General features: G+C 44.2%; 2 protein-coding genes across 5 annotated transcripts in view; both read left to right on the forward strand.

The window, feature by feature from the left end:
* Positions 1-21,224, forward strand: part of HIVEP2 (HIVEP zinc finger 2) — a 356,839-nt gene that overhangs the window by 90,511 nt on the left and 245,104 nt on the right. The gene's annotated exons all lie outside the window — the stretch shown is intronic.
* On the forward strand, positions 18,103-19,524 carry LOC134910958 (paraneoplastic antigen Ma1 homolog). Its single transcript, XM_063919350.1, has one exon. It carries the CDS (start codon positions 18,103-18,105, stop codon positions 19,522-19,524), a length of 1,422 nt encoding a protein of 473 aa, XP_063775420.1.

The following is a 21,224-nucleotide window of genomic DNA, read 5'->3' on the forward strand; positions in this document are numbered from 1 at the left end:
TTTTCAGGGAGCTCTGCTGGCAACAGACTCCCTGCATCGTGGGACTGAGGGGAGAGAAGCAGCACTACTCTCTGAAGCTAGGTCCTGCTTCTTAGGCTACTGGACACCATTAGCTCCAGAGGGATCGGTATGCAGGATCTCACCCTCGCCATCCGGTCTTGGAGCCGCGCGCCGCCGTCCCCCTCGCAGAGCCGGAAGACAGAAGCTGGGTGAGTATGAGAAGCAAAGAAGACTTCACAGGCGGCAGAAGACTCCGTGTTCTTCACTGAGGTAACGCACAGCACTGCAGCTGTGCGCCATTGCTCCACACACCTACACATACTCCGGTCACTGTAAGGGTGCAGGGCGCAAGGGGGGGGGGCACCCTGGGCAGCATTTGGGACCTCTTTTGGCAAAGTTAAGCATATATACAGCTGGGCACTGTATGTATGTATGAGCCCCCGCCAAAAAATTGCATATTTAAGCGGGACAGAAGCCTGCCGCCGAGGGGGCGGGGCTTCTTCCTCAGCACTCACCAGCGCCATTTTTTCTCCACAGCTCCGCTGAGAGGAAGCTCCCCAGGCTCTCCCCTGCAGATACACGGTAGAACACGGTAGAAGAGGGTAAAAAGAGAGGGGGGGCACATAATTAGGCGCAAAAAGCAATATAAACAGCAGCTACTGGGTTAACATTAAGTTACTGTGTTATTCCTGGGTTTATAGCGCTGGGGTGTGTGCTGGCATACTCTCTCTCTGTCTCTCCAAGGGCCTTGTGGGGGAACTGTCTTCAGAGAGGGCATTCCCTGTGTGTGTGGTGTGTCGGTACGCTTGTGTCGACATGTCTGATGAGGAAGGCTATGTGGAAGCAGAGCGGGAGCAAATGAATGTGGTGTCTCCGCCGATGGTGCCGACACCTGATTGGATGGATATGTGGAAGGTTTTAAATGATAATGTTAATTCCTTGCATAAAAAGTTGGAAAAAGCTGAAGCCTCGGGACAGTCAGGGTCCCAACCCGTGCCTGATCCTCTGTCGCAGAGGCCGTCAGGGTCTCAGAAGCGCCCACTATCCCAAACTGTTGACACAGATACCGACATGGATTCTGACTCCAGTGTCGATTACGATGATGCAAAGTTACAGCCAAAATTGGCTAAATCCATCCGTTAGATGATTATAGCAATTAAGGATGTGTTGCACATCACAGAGGAAACCCCAGTCCCTGACAAGAGGGTGCATATGTATAGGGAAAAGAAGCCGGAGGTAACCTTTCCCCCCTCACACGAGCTAAATGAGTTATGTGAAAAGGCTTGGGAATCTCCAGATAAAAAACTGCAGATTTCCAAAAGGATTCTTATAGCGCATCCTTTCCCGCCAACGGACAGGTTACGCTGGGAATCCTACCCTAGGGTGGACAAAGTTTTAACACGCTTATCCAAGAAGGTAGCCCTGCCATCACAGGATACGGCTACCCTCAAAGATGCTGCGGATCGCAAACAGGAGGTTACCCTGAAGTCCATTTATACACATTCAGGTACCTTACTGAGGCCGGCAATCGCGTCGGCCTGGGTGTGTAGTGCTGTAGCAGCATGGACGGATACCTTATTTGAGGAAATTGATACCTTAGACAGGGATACTGTATTGTTGACCCTGGGGCATATTAAAAACGCTGTCCTATATATGAGAGATGCTCAAAGAGACATTAGTCTACTGGGTTCTAGAATAAATGCTATGTCGATTTCTGCCAGAAGGGTCCTGTGGACTCGGCAATGGACAGGTGATGCCGTCTCAAAAAGGCATATGGAGGTTTTACCTTACAAGGGTGAGGAATTGTTTGGGGAGGGTCTCTCGGACCTGGTCTCCACAGCTACAGCTGGAAAGTCAAATTTTTTGCCTTTTATTCCCTCACAGCCTAAGTGAGCACCGTATTATCAAATGCAGTCCTTTCGATCACAAAGAAACAAGAAAGTCTGAGGTGCGTCCTTTCTTGCCAGAGGCAGGGGCAGAGGTAAGAAGCTGCACAACACAGCTTGTTCCCAGGAACAGAAGTCCTCCCCGGCCTCTACAAAATCCACCGCATGACGCTAAGGCTCCACAGGCGGAGCTAGGCCCGGTGGGGGCACGTCTTCGAAATTTCAGCCACAAGTGGGTTCACTTCCAGGTGGATCCCTGGGCGATAGAAATTGTGTCTCAGGGATACAAGCTGGAATTCGAAGAGATGCCCCCTCACCGATACCTCAAATCGGCCCTACCAGCTTCCCCCCACGAGAGGGAAATAGTGTTAACTGCAATTCACAAATTGTATCTTCAACAGGTGGTGGTGAAGGTTCCCCTCCTTCAACAGGGAAGGGGTTATTATTCGACCATGTTTGTAGTCCCGAAACTGGACGGTTCGCTCAGACCCATATTGAATTTAAAATCCCTGAACATATACCTGAAAAGGTTCAAGTTCAAGATGGAATCGCTGAGAGCGGTCATCGCAAGCCTGGAAGGGGGGATTTTATGGTGTCTCTGGACATAAAGGATGCATACCTGCATGTCCCCATTTATCCACCTCATCAGGCGTACCTAGGATTTGTGGTACAGGATTGTCATTACCAATTTCAGACGTTGCCGTTTGGTCTCTCCACGGCACCGAGAATATTTACCAAGGTAATGGCGGAAATAATGGTACTCCTGCGGAAGCAAGGGGTCACCATTATCCCGTACTTGGACGATCTCCTCATAAAAGCGAGATCAAGAGAGCAGTTGCTGAACAGCGTCGCACTTTCTCTGGAAGTGTTACGGCAACACGGCTGGATTCTGAATATTCCAAAGTCGCAGTTGGTTCCTACGACTCGTCTGCCTTTCCTGGGCATGATTCTAGACACAGACCAGAAAAGGGTTTATCTCCCGATAGAGAAAACTCAGGAACTCATGACACTGGTCAGGAACCTATTAAAACCAAAACAGGTGTCAGTACATCACTGCACCTGAGTCCTGGGAAAGATGGTGGCATCATACGAGGCCATTCCCTTCGGCAGGTTCCATGCGAGGACCTTTCAATGGGACTTACTGGACAAGTGGTCCGGATCACATCTTCAGATGCATCAGTTAATCACCCTATCCCCCAGGGCCAGGGTGTCACTCCTGTGGTGGCTGCTGAGCGCTCACCTTCTCGAGGGCCGCAGATTCGGCATTCAGGACTGGGTCCTGGTGACCACGGACGCAAGCCTCCGAGGTTGGGGAGCAGTCACACAGGGAAGAAATTTCCAAGGTCTGTGGTCAAGTCAAGAGACTTGCCTTCACATCAACATCCTGGAACTAAGGGCCATATACAACGCCCTACGTCAAGCGGAGACCCTGCTTCGCGACCAACCGGTTCTGATTCAGTCAGACAACATCACTGCAGTGGCTCATGTAAACCGACAAGGTGGCACAAGGAGCAGGGTGGCGATGGCGGTAGCCACCAGAATTCTTCGCTGTGCGGAGAATCACGTAAGCGCACTGTCAGCAGTGTTCATCCCGGGAGTGGACAACTGGGAAGCAGACTTCCTCAGCAGACACGACCTCCACCCAGGAGAGTGGGGACTTCATCAGGAAGTCTTCGCACAGATTACAAGTCGGTGGGAACTGCCACAGGTGGACATGATGGCATCCCGCCTCAACAAAAAGCTACAGAGGTATTGCGCTAGGTCAAGAGACCCTCAGGCGATAGCTGTGGACGCCCTGGTGACACCGTGGGTGTTCCAGTCGGTCTATGTATTTCCTCCTCTTCCTCTCATACCCAAGGTGCTGAGGATAATAAGAAAAAGAGGAGTGAGAACAATCCTCATTGTTCCAGATTGGCCACGAAGGACTTTGTATCCAGATCTGCAAGAAATGCTCACAGAGGACCCGTGGCCTCTTCCTCTTAGACAGGACTTGTTGCAACAGGGGCCCTGTCTGTTCCAAGACTTACCGCGGCTGCGTTTGATGGCATGGCGGTTGAACGCCGGATCCTAGCAGAGAAAGGCATTTCGGATGAGGTCATTCCTACGCTGATAAAGGCTAGGAAGGACGTGACAGCTCAACATTATCACCGTATATGGCGAAAATATGTTGCTTGGTGTGAGGCCAGGAATGCTCCTACGGAGGAATTCCAGCTGGGCCGTTTCCTTCACTTCCTACAGTCCGGAGTGAATTTGGGCCTAAAATTGGGTTCCATTAAGGTCCAGATTTCGTCCCTATCCATTTTCTTTCAAAAGGAGTTGGCTTCTCTACCTGAAGTTCAGACGTTTTTGAAGGGAGTGCTGCATATTCAGCCTCCTTTTGTGCCTCCAGTGGCACCTTGGGATCTTAACGTGGTGTTAAGTTTCCTGAATCCCACTGGTTTGAACCACTTAAAACGGTGGAGTTGAAATATCTCACGTGGAAAGTGGTCATGCTATTAGCCTTGGCTTCGGCTAGGCGTGTGTCAGAATTGGCGGCTTTGTCACATAAAAGCCCCTATCTGTTTTTTCATGTGGATAGAGCAGAATTGCAGACCCGTCCACAATTTCTGCCGAAAGTGGTTTCATCTTTTCATATAAACCAACCTATTGTGGTGCCTGTGGCTACTACTGACTTGGAGGATTCCGAGTTGCTTGATGTGGTCAGGGCTTTGAAGGTTTATGTAGCCAGAACGGCTAGGGTCAGGAAAACAGAGTCGTTGTTTATCCTGTATGCATCCAACAAGCTTGGTGCTCCTGCTTCAAAGCAAACTATTGCTCGCTGGATCTGTAACACGATTCAGCAGGCTCATTCTGCGGCTGGATTGCCGCTGCCAAAATCAGTTAATGCCCATTCCACTAGGAAGGTGGGCTCTTCTTGTGCGGCTGCCCGAAGGGTCTCGGCATTACAACTTTGCCGAGCGGCTACTTGGTCAGGTTCAAAACACTTTTGCAGAGTTCTACAAGTTTGATACCCTGGCTGAGGAGGACCTCTTGTTTGCTCAATCGGTGCTGCAGAGTCATCCGCACTCTCCCGCCCGTTTGGGAGCTTTGGTATAATCCCTATGGTCCTTACGGAGTCCCCAGCATCCACTAGGACGTTAGAGAAAATAAGATTTTACTTACCGGTAAATCTATTTCTCGTAGTCCGTAGTGGATGCTGGGCGCCCGTCCCAAGTGCGGACTTCTTCTGCAATGCTTGTATATAGTTATTGCTTCAATAAGGGTTATGTTATGGTTGCATCAGGGTTTGACCTGATGCTCTGTCGTTTGTCATACTGTTAACTGGTTGTTTTCACATGTTATACGGTATGATTGGTGTGGCTGGTATGAATCTTGCCCTGGATTACCAAAATCCTTACCTTGTACTGTCAGCTCTTCTGGGCACAGTTTTTCTAACTGAGGTCTGGAGGAGGGGCATAGAGGGAGGAGCCAGTGCACACCAGAACCTAAATTCTTTCTTAAAGTGCCCATGTCTCCTGCGGAGCCCGTCTATCCCCATGGTCCTTACGGAGTCCCCAGCATCCACTACGGACTACGAGAAATAGATTTACCGGTAAGTAAAATCTTATTTTTGGTGGCCACACCCCTTTTTCTACGCCGCGCGCGCACACACGCTGGTGCCCCTCACAGTCCGGCGCCCTGCCCAAATCCTTGGAGTGAACACTAGAACAGAGCTGTGTTATTTCAAAGGGCAGTGAAGCATGCTGCTTTTTGATACCTGTTTTTATATTGTTCAAGATTTAAAATATATGTTATCTTAGCAACTAAAGTGCTGCTTTATCTTGTTAGAACTTCATTATAATTTATAATGCTATATCGCTAAAAAGTGTTAAGCTTTACCCAGTCATGCAATACTGGGGTAAACAGAGCCGACCCTAGGCATAGGCAAATGCCTAGTGCATTTGGAATGCCAAGGTGCACAAGCAGCTTCTGCTGATTAAAATGATATGCAGCATGCCTATATTCTGTGCATGACTCCGGCTGTATCTACATACGAAATGCTACATTACAGTGTATTCCTGGAAATCAGTGTAACGTGGCATTTTGTATGCAGATACATCTTCAGTCGCACACAGAATCTAGGCATGCCACATATCATTTTAATCAGCAGAAGTTGTTTGTGCGTCCTAGTCACATAGCAAAGCTAATAAAATGCAATTAAAGCAAAAAAGGGACTCACATCAGGCATCTCCTGCTGCATGGCGTATTGAGGCAAGATGTATAAGGACACATGTATCCAAGCAGAGGCAGAGGTCACATTGTTAGCACCTGTGTGAGTGCTGTGGGCGGGTGGGTTGATTGTGCAATACTGTGCGGCATATGTGTAAGGAGCATTATGTGTATCATTATGTGTATAAGGCCATTAATAATGTGCAGTGTATGTGTAAGAGACATTATGTGTATAAGGGCATTAATAAAGGTTGGCAAATGTCATTAATAATGTGTCTCATATGTGTAAGGGGCATTACTGTGTGGTATTAGGTGTATAAAGGAATTACTAATGTGAGGTATTATGTGTATAAGGTGCTCTACTGTGTGGCGTAATGTATAGAAGGGGCACTGCTGTGTGGTCTAATGTGACTAAAGAGCAATATGGTGTGGTGTAATGTGAATAAGGGACACTATCACATGAAATAATGTGACTAAAGTTGCACTACTGTGTGGTGTAATTTTAATTGGGGGTACTGTTGTGTGGCCATGCCCCTTCCCAGCAAGAACACCCTATTTAAAATCTAGGGGATAGGAGCACTAAAATGAGGACTGCTATGGGTGAGGGGTTATGATGCTGGGAACGGGGTGCTGGGTCAGAGGTGGAAATGGCGGCGGTGCTAATGGGCACCAGCCAAAATCTTGCCTAGGGCATCATTGGTTATGGCCGGCTCTGCGGGTAAACCTACTCCCAAAAAATGATAGCTGTCTAGACTGACAGCTGGGCATTTCTATTAGGAGCTTGTAACATGTATAAAAGCAAGGTAAAGTAGTACAAAAAAAAATTAAATATTAATTTTGTTAAATTAAATAAAACAGTTATCATGAAATTCTTCCACCTGTACCAGCTTACTTCCATGCAGATGTATATTATTTATTAACAGTTATTTATATAGTACACACATATTCTGCAGTGCTTTACAGAGAATATTTGGTCATTCACATCAGTCCCTGTGCCAGTGGAGCTTACAATCTACAGTATATTCCCTTTTACAATCTACAGTATATTCCCTTTTATTTTGTCATGATCCTATTATCTTACCAGCATGGTTTGGATTGTGGGGGGGAAACCAGCGCCCCTGGGGAAAACACAAGTAAACCTAGGAGACCATACAAACTGGAGTATGTATAATGGTCATTTCATTTGCTTCCGTGTTTTGGTGACATCTGCATTGGGTCAAGCCCCATAAATCTAGGCAGTGGTGAATGCCACCATGAAGACATTTTACCAGCATGTTTATTTTAGAATGCAAGGACTCATTGTGTAACCCCTATAGTTTTATTTATCTCTTAAATTCACAGATGGTTTTTAAAGGTACAGTAAATCATGCTCATGTAAATGGAGTAAAAATGGACATTTGTTGCACAGTACATAACATATTTGCTTCAAGTTTAACAACAGTTCTTATTTTAGGAAAGGATGATTATACTGTGGCCATAAGACGCTTATCTTATTATCTATAATACAGCTTGCAATGCTAAAGCTTCAGACACCTAGTCACCTGTGACATTGTGATTTCTGTGACGCAGTCAAATTTGCAACAGACCTATTCATGACGTAGTCCCATAACAGACAGGCTTGAGGAAGTGCAACATTGGCCGAGTGATCTTTTCAGTTTTAAATTAGTGATGGCTCCACTAGTGAGTTACATGCTTGTGTCCTGTACTGTGATCGCTGGTCTATTTGCTGTAGTTAGGGGCTCTTATAGTCGCACTAAGTACACAACACTCAGTTGTTATTGATGAAAGACTTTTCAGAGGAATAATCACATTGTAAAGCATAATGATTGCGTGACAAGGGTGATAAACCTGCCTCTCTATTTGTGTAGTGTAAGCACAATATTTATTTAGGAAAAGAATCCATACAATATTTTTCTGCCAGAGACTAACTTTCTTCCGGTATTCTTACAATTTTGTTTACCTACCTCATGGTCTCAGTCTTACGCAGGGAATTTATCTTCTACCCAAGTGTCTAACTCAAATGAACTTGAAGCAGGACAGTGGTCCCTAAAACGGTTTTTGGTAATCCATCCACACAGCAGGACTAAATCATTTGACCCTACAGACTAGAGAAATTACAATTCTTACTGTGTATAAATCTGGAGATTTCCTAAGGTTTCTATAAATTATTAAATAATAGTATAAAACTGAAATATAACATTCTCCTTTCATTAGATGTAGATATACTCAGATTGCCTATTACCCCTTTCACATCACCAATGCCGGATCTCACCCGGGAATTGGAAACGGGTCCTTCCCGGGTGGGATCCGGCATTGGACGCTACTGCTGGCTTCCCTGACCCGGTAATATGCCGGGCGGGTTGCCATAACAGCGGGGGCGGAGCTGGCAGTGGGGGCGGCGCTGGGAGACGAGCTCATCTCCGTGCCGCCTCTCCCTGTTGTAGTGAACGGATCCGTTTGCGCTGCCATTGTCCTGGTATTCAACGCGGGAATAACACTGCTTTATTCCCAGGTTGAATTGCCGGATCAGGCGACCCGGGATTTCAGCTATGGCGCTTTCACACCGCAAGCTGACCTGTGCCGGGTCGATACAGGGTTATTTGTGCAGTGTGAAAGGGGTATATGTGATTGCTATAAGAAGTAATGCATTTGATCTTACATTGCGTTATGTTTGATGGTGATTACAGCCCCATGCACATTGGGAAATGGCGATGATAAAAACATTGACCATCAAGTTAAAAGCAGAATAATTAGGCACTGTTTTAAAAAGCATAATTTGGACATAATGTCTACCTCGTAAGTAAAGGTTTTCACATTGGTTTCCTTGCTGGCATACAACACAAGAGGTTTAGCTCCATGGAAACAGGAGTGCTTGCATTGAAAAATACAAATGAATGGATGAGAAATAACAGTTTGATGTACTATTTTCTGTAATGGCTACTAGGAAATTGTTCCTGCCAGTGCATTTTTCTCTCAGATTCTTTTGCCTCATTCTACAGGGTTATTGTGCTGTGTAGATGTACTTGTAAGTATTGTGTGCTTATGTGTTTATATTTGTGTACATAAGATAAAATGACAATGATTGACAATTTTTCTAATAAATAATCATCATGGTAAACTACTGTATATTAGGGTCTGCTTTTTTATCGCTTGATCAAATAAATTAACATCTGTTGTATGCTAAATGAGTACATTCCTCCCAGCTGTTCTGATGTAGGTGTTACAGCCATGAGCTGGGGCTTTGCCATGCTTGTCCAATAGAGACAGCGATGTCCCAACTAGCCTGGAAAGTTGGGAGGTACAGTATATCCCAATCAAATAGAAAAGCAGCAGTGGATGCACCTCTAATAATGTGTGATATACAAGGTTTGCTTTATGGGAGGGAAAGGGGATATAGGGGCAGATTTATTAAGCTCGGAGAAGTGATAAATTGGAAGGGGATAAAGGACCAGCCAGTCAGCTCCTAACTGTCATTTTTCAAACCCAGCCTGTGACATGGTAGTTAAGATCTGATTGGCTGGTCCTTTATCACCTTCCACTTTATCACCTCACCGAGCTTAATAAATCTGCCCCTCAGTATGATATCCCAGCAGTCGGAATCTCAGCAATCAGAATACTGACGCCGGCATCCCGATAGTGTAAATCCCGTCAGGTAGCAGTCTGTGGGAATGTAAATACTTGTAAAGCCTTTTAACATCTGTTGTGTAGCAAATCATTGATGTTCTCACTACTCTCACATTATTGTGGTATAATTATATCACTAATAATAATAAAACATAATACATGAAACATAAAGTTCCTAATGGTTCTGATACTGCTGTCTCATGGGTAGTTATCCCAGTTTCCAGCATGGAAGATGCAAGCCAGGTTACAGTACTGACCGGATCCCGTTACAGTTGCCATAACCCTCCCATACAAGTGCACTAATCTCTCAAATGCTCCGTTTTGATCCCATGATTTTATTAATAAACTTTATATATAAAGCTCCTCTTTATAGAGAATATAAGAATATGTGTATTTATTTTGTAATCATTCACATCAGTCCCAGTGCAGGTTGCAGCCTTAATTCCCTACCACACAAACATACATATTTTGGCATTTACCTTCTGGTAGGTTTCTACTGTAGGCTGTATTTGGTACACTTGGAGAAACCCATGCAACCCTGAACCAATATACATACTTCAATTTGATGGTAAATTGGTCAGAATATAGTCCATGGCACCAGCACTGAGAATCAGCAGTTGTGCCATCTTCTTTACTAGTAAAGTAGCACAGCCGGGTCACTCCTGCCCTGTCCCTCCCCTTCTATACCATGGCTGTAGGGTCCTTTCTGGCTAAAGATGGGTACACACTGATCGATATGTCAGTCCGATCCACCTTATCAGACTACATATTGCTCAATTTGTTGCATATTGGGAGGTGTGTATGTCCGATCTGCGAATGCCCGCGGGCGCTAGAAACATAACCAGGTTTGATGTGCTGCACATCAAACCTGACGATATTGCTAGCATCCTGTAGTGTGCTAATGAAGGACAGAACACGATCATTCGGTCCTTCTCTAAAGTTGCCCCAGTGTGTTCAGCAGTCCGGGCTGACCTGGATTCGTTTTGATGTCTAAACGAATCCTCATCACTCCAGTGTGTACCCAGCTTAAGTTCTACAATGGAGCGCACTACAGGCTTATATATACGGGTGTAGTACGGTTTGCCGGCGGTCGGGCTACCAGCATACCGGCGCCGGGAGCCCGACCGCCGGCTTACCGACAGTGTGGCAAACGCAAATGAGCCCTTTGCAGGCTCGCTGCACTCGCCACGCTGCGGGCACGGTAGCGCGCCACACTATTTTATTCTCCCTCCAGGGGGGTCGTGAACCCTCACGAGGGAGAATAAGTGTCGGTATGCCGGCTGTCGGGATCCCGGCGCCGGTATACTGTGCACCGGGATCCCGACAGCCGGCATACTGAAGACCACCCCTATATACAGTAGATGCTGGACTTCACAATGCTCTAGGGCCGTTGTTCCCAAACGTTTTTGAATCACAGCGTCCTAGAGTATCAGAATTTGTTTTGCAGCACCCCTAGGTCAAAAGTTTCTTATGGAGAAATTCAAATAAAATATTAAGTTAAGTAGATTGTATTTATATGTCATCCTTGGGTTCAGTTATGTGGTGAGTGGCAGGATTCACTTCTGTTTGCCCACATATTTTATCATTGGCAGCCACCAGCACTGGTTTGCCTATTACAGTGACCCTAAATAATTTGATTTAGTCTTGGACCACCAACCCAGGGCTCCCCTGCAAGTACTCTGAGGCACCCCAGGGTGCCATAGCATACAGTTTGAGAACCACTTGGGAATATTAAAAGTGTTTAAAATTTTCATATATTATACCTCTTATTGGTGTTTTTCAATAAACTTTTCTGGAAGTTACTTTGAATGATGGAACCTGACAGATATTTATTTTTAAATCAACTAAAATACTTTAATTATACAGAGTTAGGCTCCAGTCAATTCATTATGTGACCTATGAAGAAACCATATTCCTCTAAGATATAATTATGTTCCTTACCAAGTGGATGAATACTTAAGTAATATTGCCTTATTTCTATTTGCAGTTAATTAAGAGAGTATTTTCTTTTGCTGAATAGTAATACTTCCTGAATAATTCTATTTTTACATTATTTCGAAAATAAAATGTGAAAATTGACAAAGGAAGTAAGGACATTACAGGCTACTGTGTTTATTTCTACTGCTCTGCCAATCAAGGCTATAATTGGTATAGATTGAATGCCAACCTTAATTTTCCTATTGAGGGGAGACTTTTTAACCCTATGTATTTATTTATATTTTGCAATGAATGTAATATTGTGTAACTGTAATAAATAACTTATAATACAAAATTCTTTGCTACTACATGTTAAACAAATGGGAAATGTGCCATACATTCTATTATAGAGATATATTTTGTGGTAATATATGAACAGATGTTTTTCAGGCAAGTTATCTGCTCTGAGCACACAGTTGTAGATGAGACAAACGCAAAGTAGTGATTAAAGTCATAAACCGGGAAATGATTTGAGGTCTTGGTGTTTAAACCGACCAATGTCTTCTGCACTGAAGACAACTTTATCATCTTGGCACCACTCTGGCTCCTTGCTTGGCAGAAATACTCACTGTTACTGAAAACATGGTAGTCAGTGTTTACAGTGTTCCACTGCAGGTTATCGGAATTATATTTCTAAAGCCCGGCTTAGTAACAACAATAACCCCCCCTTACCGCAGGTAACACTAACCCTGGTGATGCCTAAACCTAGCCCCCTCCCCCCCCCCCCCCCTCCCGCCCCTAATCCTAACCCTCCTCCATTAGGGCCTAAACTAATCCTCCCCCCAGAGGTACCTAACCCTAGCCCCTACCCCCATCCCGTCACCTAGCCCTACCCCCCGGGTGGCACCTAAACCTAAACTCTCCCCCACCCTCTACTTTAACATATTCCATTTGTTTGCACAGAGAGTAATGCCAAAATATACAGCTTTATTTTGACACAATATTACTGGATATGCCTTGCTCTCAACAAAGATGGGTTAGATGTGTAAGATAACAGCGCTTGAGGGCAATGTAATGTGGCAACTGTAATTGATCATTGAGTTATGCAATGAGAACCAGTTACTGTCCAGATATGCGTATTATACGTCTCTTACAGTAAAAACAAAAGGTGCATTGCTCAGACTTCTGGTATCTCACAAGTATTGCAAAACATTTCCAAGTCTGTAGCACTAATAAAACGTGACACTCTGTTTGTTTATTCTGCTGTCAGATAGTTGTAATCATCAAAACGCCTTTAGTCTGACTGAGCTAGTCATAATAGACAGGACACAGGGGTGCATTGTTCCTCATTATAAATCTTTATTGTGTTCAATTTGTAAACTGTTTTCATACATTACTATTGTCATGTTATGATATTGATAAACACTATTTGGTTTGCACTTTTTATTAAGGGAAACATTCTGGCATTTCATGACAAATATTTATTTTTGCGTGTTCTAGCGTTTAAATTGTTTAAGTATTTAAAAGTTGGAAGAGTTGTAGAACTTACATGTAAACATAAGTGGGGGGTTTTTCAGATAGTATTTGTTAATTAATAGTTATTTACAGTATATAGTGGCATGCCTTATGCGGCACTTAACAGGGAGGCAGTCAATGTACCGGCTGTCAGGATACCAACGCCGGAATCCTGACACACGGTGAAAGGATGGAATCCTCACTTGGATGGTGGTCCACGCAACCACCCGGTGGGGAATATAAACCTACCGGGACACACACACACACACACACACACACACACACACACACACACACACACACACACACACACACACACACACACGCACGCACACACACACACACACACACACACACGTACACACACACACACACACACACACACACACACACACACACACACACACACACACACACACACACACTAAGGTGTTTCTTGGTACAATTAACCTACCAGTATGTTATTGGCTTGTGGGAAGAAACCCATGCAAACACAGGGAGAACACACAAGCTCCACACACAAAATGTACTGAAAGCAACATGCATCCAAAACTCCGAAAACTGCTGTTTTCTGAGTATTGCCTGCATTGGAAAGCGATACTTTCTGTAGCTTGGACCCATTAAGCAACATCATCTAGAAATAGTGTTGCCTAATAGAAGCCTATGGGCTTCTGTCTGCATTGTGCACTGAGAGGGTCCCTCCCAGTATCCCCCGCTGCGCTCACATCATCCGTTACATGTGCAGAAGGACTCCCGGGTCATAAACCTGGAAGTACTATCATTGCAAAGAACCTGCTCTTTTTGGAAGATAAGCACATACCAGTGTTATTAACGCCACTATGTACCCGATAAGTGGTGTATCTATAATGGGACAGGGTGTGTGGTCAAAGGATGTCTGTGATGTAGAGTATTCAAAAAGCAGAGTATACATACACCCAGTAAGAATAGCCAGAGAGATATAAATTAAGCCCTGCTTTACTGTATAAAGATATAGCCTGATTGAAACAGAATATGTACTGAAAGGGATGGTTCTTCTACTCTTAATGTGCATACACACTGGGTGTTTTTGCCCAGCGTGTATGCACAGCGATGATGGCTGACATCGCTGGGCTGAAAATCGCTCAGTGCATACACACTGAGAGGCAGATTTATTAAGCTCGGTAAAGTGATAAAGTGGAAGGTGATAAAAGTACCAGCCAATCAGATCCTAACTGTCATTTTTCAAACACAGCCTGTGATATGGCAGTTAGGATCTGATTGGTTGGTACTTTATCACCTTCCACTTTATCACTTCACCGAGCGTAATAAATCTGCCCCTGAGCGCTTTTCCCCCCTGCCCAGCGATGTCAGCGGGGGTGAAAGGCTTTCTACAGCAGGATGCTATGGAAAGCTGTTCACCCCGCCGTTCATTTACTGGTAATACCAGCAGATAAACGGCGGCTGCCGGCGATGAAGCGGGGGCACGCTTGTGTATACACAAAGCAGCTCAAAACACCAAAAGTGACCTGCTCTCAGCACAAAATCACCCAGTGTGTATGGGCCTTTAGAAGTAATTGAGAGTTGAGCGCTCTGCTGCTTTTTCCCTCAGTTCAGACAAAGCAAGATTCCTAGAATTGGGTATATTATATAACTGTCTTACATAGGTAATTAATTCCTTCAATTCTAACTAAGCATCTGATTGGATGTTTTTTTGTCACTTGTTTCCTAGAAGTATTCCTAATTAATTCCTTTTGAATATAAAATATTTCCGGCAATGAGCATGTATAGACGATGTCTATTGATTGTTTTTTAATATCCCCTTCCCTATCTCTTTATTCCCTTTATTTTTATTTCGTTTTGCTGAGAAAATAAAAAATATTGTTGGTAAAAAAAAAAGATACTAAATATTTATATATATATAGGAATCCTTTTAGACTGGATTCCATATGCGTATTTGGATTATAATTGCCAATTTCTTTTGAGGAAATGTATAAAGTTTCTTTAAACCATATACAAGTAAGGAGCAAAATAGTGTAGTGTTAAGTTGTACTTGTTCATGACCTCATAAGTGCCCAGTATCTGCAGACATCCCCAACTTAGCATACTACTGATATGGGTAGGGGTGTCTGAGGACAGCTTCACAAGTGCCACAGCAGACTGACAGAACATGTGCAACACACACAAATGTGAATGTATTTCTTGGACCTGGAGCTAAAAATAATTAGCGCTAGTATTTTTAGCTAGACAAGAAAAGCAAAAACAGTGTTTGTCTGTGGCCTCGTGGGCACAAGCTCCTTCCTGCCTGTATAACTAGGTGGATTTATGGCCATGTTTTTTTCTCATAAAACCTTGTGCAATCAATATGCAGGGGTTTATTGACGCAGGCCTGAACTGAAACATTAATGCAGCCATTTCACTACATTTTCTGAGAACATTTGGGGCTGATGTACTACGCTGGTTGGTGTGGTGTATTTTGCATTTATTTGCCTTGAAGCAAATGGGCATGAATGGAGAGTTGGGCACATTATGTACACTAAGTGATTTGCGTCTGGAGAGGTAGAATGGGGGGCGTGAAGGGGTGTTCTCCCATAGGCTCAGTTCTATAAGAGCATGTTCAGTATGCTTATGTAACACGAATGTTAGTTCTTATTGTTTGTTTAGCAGTCAATTAATATAGCTATCGATTATTAATTAAAAGACAATAGGTCTGAGGTATATATCAATCTATTGTGTTATAATACAGTGTATTATAAGTATAAGTGATATAAATATATATATATGACATAGATATATTTGTCTATATATGTAAATAGTATTGATGATTAATTGATGTAGTTGGGCCATATATTGTGTATGTAGTCAGCCGACCTGTATACTTTAATATATATTAGTATATGTACTTCAATGTGGGCTCGAGACATTGTGGCTGGCAATAGTCTGCAGGGCAGTAAAGGCGGCTAAAAGGGTCTCTCGCTGTGATCGCGTGCTGCAGGAGTAACAACCTGCCGGGCGGGAACGGCGGGTCCGCGAGCAGAGAGCAGGGCTGACCGCGAGGCTAATGGAAAGATGGGAGTTGATTGGCGGCAGCAGGGGGATCGCGCGGCTCCGGCGGGAAGCAGGAGGCACGAGCCGAGGGTCTGGGGACGATAAATAGAGCTCCCCGTTGACAGACGGCAGACTGCGGTTCCCCCTGTGAGTGTACACACCTGGATCTCCTGGGCAAGTGACAGAGCGGTATGTTCACTGCTGACAGCGGAGTCCAGGTGATGTGACCGGAGCAGGGCAGACGGAGAGACGCTGTTGGGCGGCAGAGTGAGTACTACTAAGTTACTCACCATTGCGCTGGAGTGGCTGTGCACGCCCACTGAGAGGGGAAGCCGCGAGGTCAGTGGCCGACGAGCGGAAGAGGTCCGGCGCTATTCACCGCGGAGAAGGGGTGAGGCGGATGACAGCGGCGACAGCCAGCCCCAGGCGGCAGGTATAGCGGTCTAGCAGTGGCTGACTGAGGAAGAGGAGGACTGCCGAGAGGGGAAGTGACGGCCCATGGCAACCAGAGAAGCCACTCTGGTTGCTAAGACAGCGAAATGAAAAGGTCGGTTTAATGACGAGGGGGATCTCCGCCCACTTGACTCTCTGTCATAGAAGTGAAGGAGGAGTCGGGGGAGCGCTCAGTAACTCATCAGGACAACTAAAATGTGAGTGAACAAACCCCTGTATATTACACCCTTTTGCACACCTCACCTACGCACAAGAATACCAGCGATAGGCATCGTTATCACCAGGTTACATATAGAACTATAAGCGAAACGATGTCAAGAGGACACAGGTGCATATTCACATAAACTATATGGAATTAGATAGTAAGTGAATAGCCAATACTATTATAGCATGGTATCTCGGTTCATGCTTTAACTTGCAGCATTTTCAGAGAACTGTGAAATAGATATATATCTTATTGAAGTCATCCCGCAGGACTGTGAGCTGGTATGAGGAGGAGAGTTAGGGATGAGTTAATGCAACAGCATGGATTTAAAGTGGTAGTGCAGTTATTCCGGCTGCATACACAGAAAGGACAGTACTGACAAGAACTACTACAGCAGGCATTTTTTCAAGCCACACCGCATACAGGGCTCTGAAATTCTAAACTAACTGAGGATGTTCAGTATACAATGATTCATAATTATTCCCCGAAGTGTTTGCTTGGATAGTAATTGACAGCTGATCTCTGTTACAACTTCAGAAAGGACACCGATACCCAGGGAAACATATAGCAACATATTTAACAACATTTGCAACATTTGCTACAGTAACATTCATCAGTGAGATCATCACGTCACTAAAAAGGAGAGGGGAATGTTATTCTGGCTAAAGACTTTGTGTTACATAGTTAATATAAATGCTTTATTTGATAAATGTCATGAGTATGTTGTAGTGCACTACTATTTTTTAAGAGTACCCGGGTCACTCTCATACTAGCCTTAAGGTAAAATTTTTTGTGTATGCATGCAAACATATTGTATAGGTTCCTGACAGGGGAAATAGTAGTATGGGATAAATCTATATTAGAGTATCAGAATTATAATTAATGTATACAGTCACACTTTCAGTGTTATGGGGTAAATAAATATACATGTTTATACTTACCCGATGTAAATTGTAACTTTGTGTTCAATCCGGAGACCCTGGAGGCGAGAAGACAAAGCACAGGTACCATATTATATTGTGAAAACAAATGTGCCCTCTATACATTTAGGATACATATGTACTTATAACTATTGTACATTATTATATAGGGGAGGCTTACCCAGGCAAGCCTAAGTAAATAGCTTGGGTGGAGGCACAAGATACTTAGTAACCATCTTCTAGTGAGACCACTAGGAAATATAGTAGCTAAGGAGGGGTTACATTTGGAGGCACCGCGTGAGATACTTTTTCCAATATACTCAGGAGTAATTGAAGCACAGTAACCAAAATGAATCAATATACAAGTAGTGAAGCCTTTAATTGGTGTACAAGAAAGGGAGTGAATCCAGAAAGGAGTTTTATATTATGTGGGGATCTCACAGACATCACCGAGGGAACAATTATGACAGAGATGTTATTTTTGTTTGGGGTAAAACAACCAAAGATTGCTGATAAGCAGTTTAGGGAAAGCGGAGAGTTGTGCGCTGTATTAATATCTACTAGCCAAGATTTAGAGTCTGAGTTGTTGCCTAAGGTGGTGGCTGTGAGATCTAACCCAGACCGCAGGTGGAAAATTATATGGCCTGAAAAGGATAGCAGTGAAAGGGCTGCTGAACCCTTAATTGAGGGTGATTTGTCATCTCCGGATAGAGGAGATATTTCTGCAGCTAGGGGAGAAAGTAGTCAATCACCAGGTATTGAAGAAAAGTTAGGGAATCAGTTGGAAGTTATAGCTGATAAAGTAGTACATCAATTAGAAAGGTGGCATTATGAGGGTAGCTATAGACGATTGAGGATTTTCTCAGGAATGCTTCCTGTACCTACTGGTGAGGAACCTTATGAAGCCTGGAGGGAAGCAGCCATACAGCAGTCGGAAGAGTGGCATTGCCCTGATCACATAAAGAAGCAAAGAATTGTAGAAAGTTTACGGGGACCTGCCATGGGAATCATTCAGGCCACTAGAAAGAGTAATCCTGAGGCCACTGTGGCTGACTACTTCCAGGCTTTAGAATACACATATGGGACCTTAGAAGACGTAGGTGATTTGGTTGCTAGATTCAACCATACATATCAAAAGATAGGGGAAAAGTTGTCGCAATATGTATATAGGTTGGATAAAATAATTTATAAAATAGTAGATAAGGGAGGATTATCTCCTGCTGAGGTTAATAGTAGTAGGTTGACCCAAGTAATTCGAGGAGCATTAACGACTGACCCTGTGGCTCAGCGATTGCGGTGTACTTCGTTATTGTTAGGAAGTCCCACCCTTAATGATTTAATTAAGGAAATTACCCAGGAAGAAGCGTTAATTACAAATAGGGAGAAAACCCATACCAAAGCCGTAAAAGTTGTAGTACCCTCCCCTGAGGCTCAAGTGTCACGGGATGACAAGTTACTCACTTTGGTAGAAGAACAAAATAAAAAAATGGACCAGCTTATTCTGGCATTAAACCAAAGGGTGGCACCGTCCAATGTAGCTTCCCATAATTCTACTAGAGGGCTTACTAATGGTAGGGGAACGTTTAGGGGAAGTAGAGATGTTACATCAAGGGGGTGTTTCCGATGTGGACAGCTGGGTCATAGGGTGGTGAACTGTCCCTTTGGCTGGAGTACCCCTGAAGCCGGAACTAATGGTCAGTTAGATAATGTTCCTTTTCAGGGAAACGACAGTGGGAGGTTGGCGGGCCCCTCGCCGTCTCCCAGAAATTAGATGTAGATTCAATGGGGAGTGCCCAGTGGAGTAGTTCTATCCCTGATGGTATGATTGGACCTGCTCCTCGTGTGGTCGTTAAATTGAATGGACATCCCTGTCCTGTATTATTAGACAGTGGGTCCCAGGTATCCATTATATTTGAGCACTGGTATAGACACTATCTCTCTGATGTTCCTATTATGCCCTTGGAAGGATTGGTAATCTGGGGGTTAAGTGACCAGAAATACCCATATTTGGGTTATGTACTAGTTAATATAGAATTCCCAACGGAATTCATTGGTGTGTCAGAACCATTACCTTTCATTGCTCTGGTATGCCCAGAGTCACCAGGGGATAAGACAGCAATGCCGGTGATTATAGGAACTAATGCTCACTTATTCAAAGTTCTCAGTGATTGGTGTTTACAAATGAGTAGGGAAACTATGGCTGCTACCATGTTGACTCACATTACTGATTTCCCGGAAATAGAGTCTGGGCACAGGGAATCCTCTTTGGCTCAGGGTCTATCACTGGGCGATTTAATTCCATGTTTCCAGGGGAGTGACCTTGGGTTGGCAGAGCGAGATGCTCTATGTAAAGAATTGATGAAAAGGCAGCATGTCTTTTCTCTTGGGGAATGGGACTTGGGTAAAGCGGCAGGTGTGGAACACTGTATTAAACTTACTGATGAGACTCCCTTCAGGGAGAGATCACGCCGACTTGCCCCTGCGGATTTGGAGGATGTTAGACAGCATCTCCGAACTTTGCTGGAAACTGAAGTTATTCAGCATTCTGAGAGTCCATATGCCTCCCCTATAGTAGTGGCTCGGAAAAAAAATGGCAATATCAGAATGTGTATTGATTATCGGAAGCTTAACCAACGCACAGTACCAGATCAATACACTGTTCCTAGGATAGAGGAGGCATTGGACTGTCTGCAGGGAAGTAGGTGGTTCACAGTGCTGGATCTCAGGAGTGGGTATTATCAAATACCTATGAGTCCCCATGATAGAGAGAAGACTGCATTTATCTGCCCTTTAGGTTTCTTTGAGTTTTTAAAGATGCCTCAGGGTATTAAGGGTGCCCCGGCTACCTTCCAGAGGATCATGGAACAAACAGTGGGTGATATGAATTACCGTGAGGTATTGGTTTACCTTGATGATATCATCGTATTTGGATCCTCTTTGCAGGAACATAATCATCGTTTGATTAAAGTACTGGATAGATTACTAAAAAAAGGGTTAAAACTTTCTATAGATAAGTGTAAGCTCTGTCAGCCCTCTGTTATTTTTTTGGGACATGTTGTGAGCCGACATGGTATTTCCACTGATCCCACTAAGGTGGAAGCTGTGAATAGTTGGCCCAGACCCACAAGGCTGAAGGAGTTAAGATCTTTCTTAGGGTTTTGTGGGTATTACCGCCGCTTTGTACCCTATTATTCGGTGATATGTCGCCCGCTTAATGAATTAACCAAGGGATATCCACCTGTTGGTAAAGCCATACTGGTCAAACCGTCTAACAGGGGGGGTTATTTTAAACCATCTGAAGAATTTGGGGATAGATGGACAAGCCAATGTGAAGAGGCCTTCCTCAAGTTAAAATGGAGTCTTACCAATACCCCTGTATTGGCATATGCTGATCCGACAATACCTTATGTACTACATGTGGATGCGTCCTTTGATGGCCTAGGGGCAGTATTGTATCAACCTCATGAAGAA

Source organism: Pseudophryne corroboree, chromosome 4, assembly GCF_028390025.1.
Source record: "Pseudophryne corroboree isolate aPseCor3 chromosome 4, aPseCor3.hap2, whole genome shotgun sequence".
NCBI lineage: Eukaryota > Metazoa > Chordata > Amphibia > Anura > Myobatrachidae > Pseudophryne > Pseudophryne corroboree.

What these genes read in the sequence shown, in the direction of transcription:
- LOC134910958 (XM_063919350.1), top strand. Translation starts at nt 18,103, where the DNA reads ATGAATCAATATACAAGTAGTGAAGCCTTTAATTGGTGTACAAGAAAG.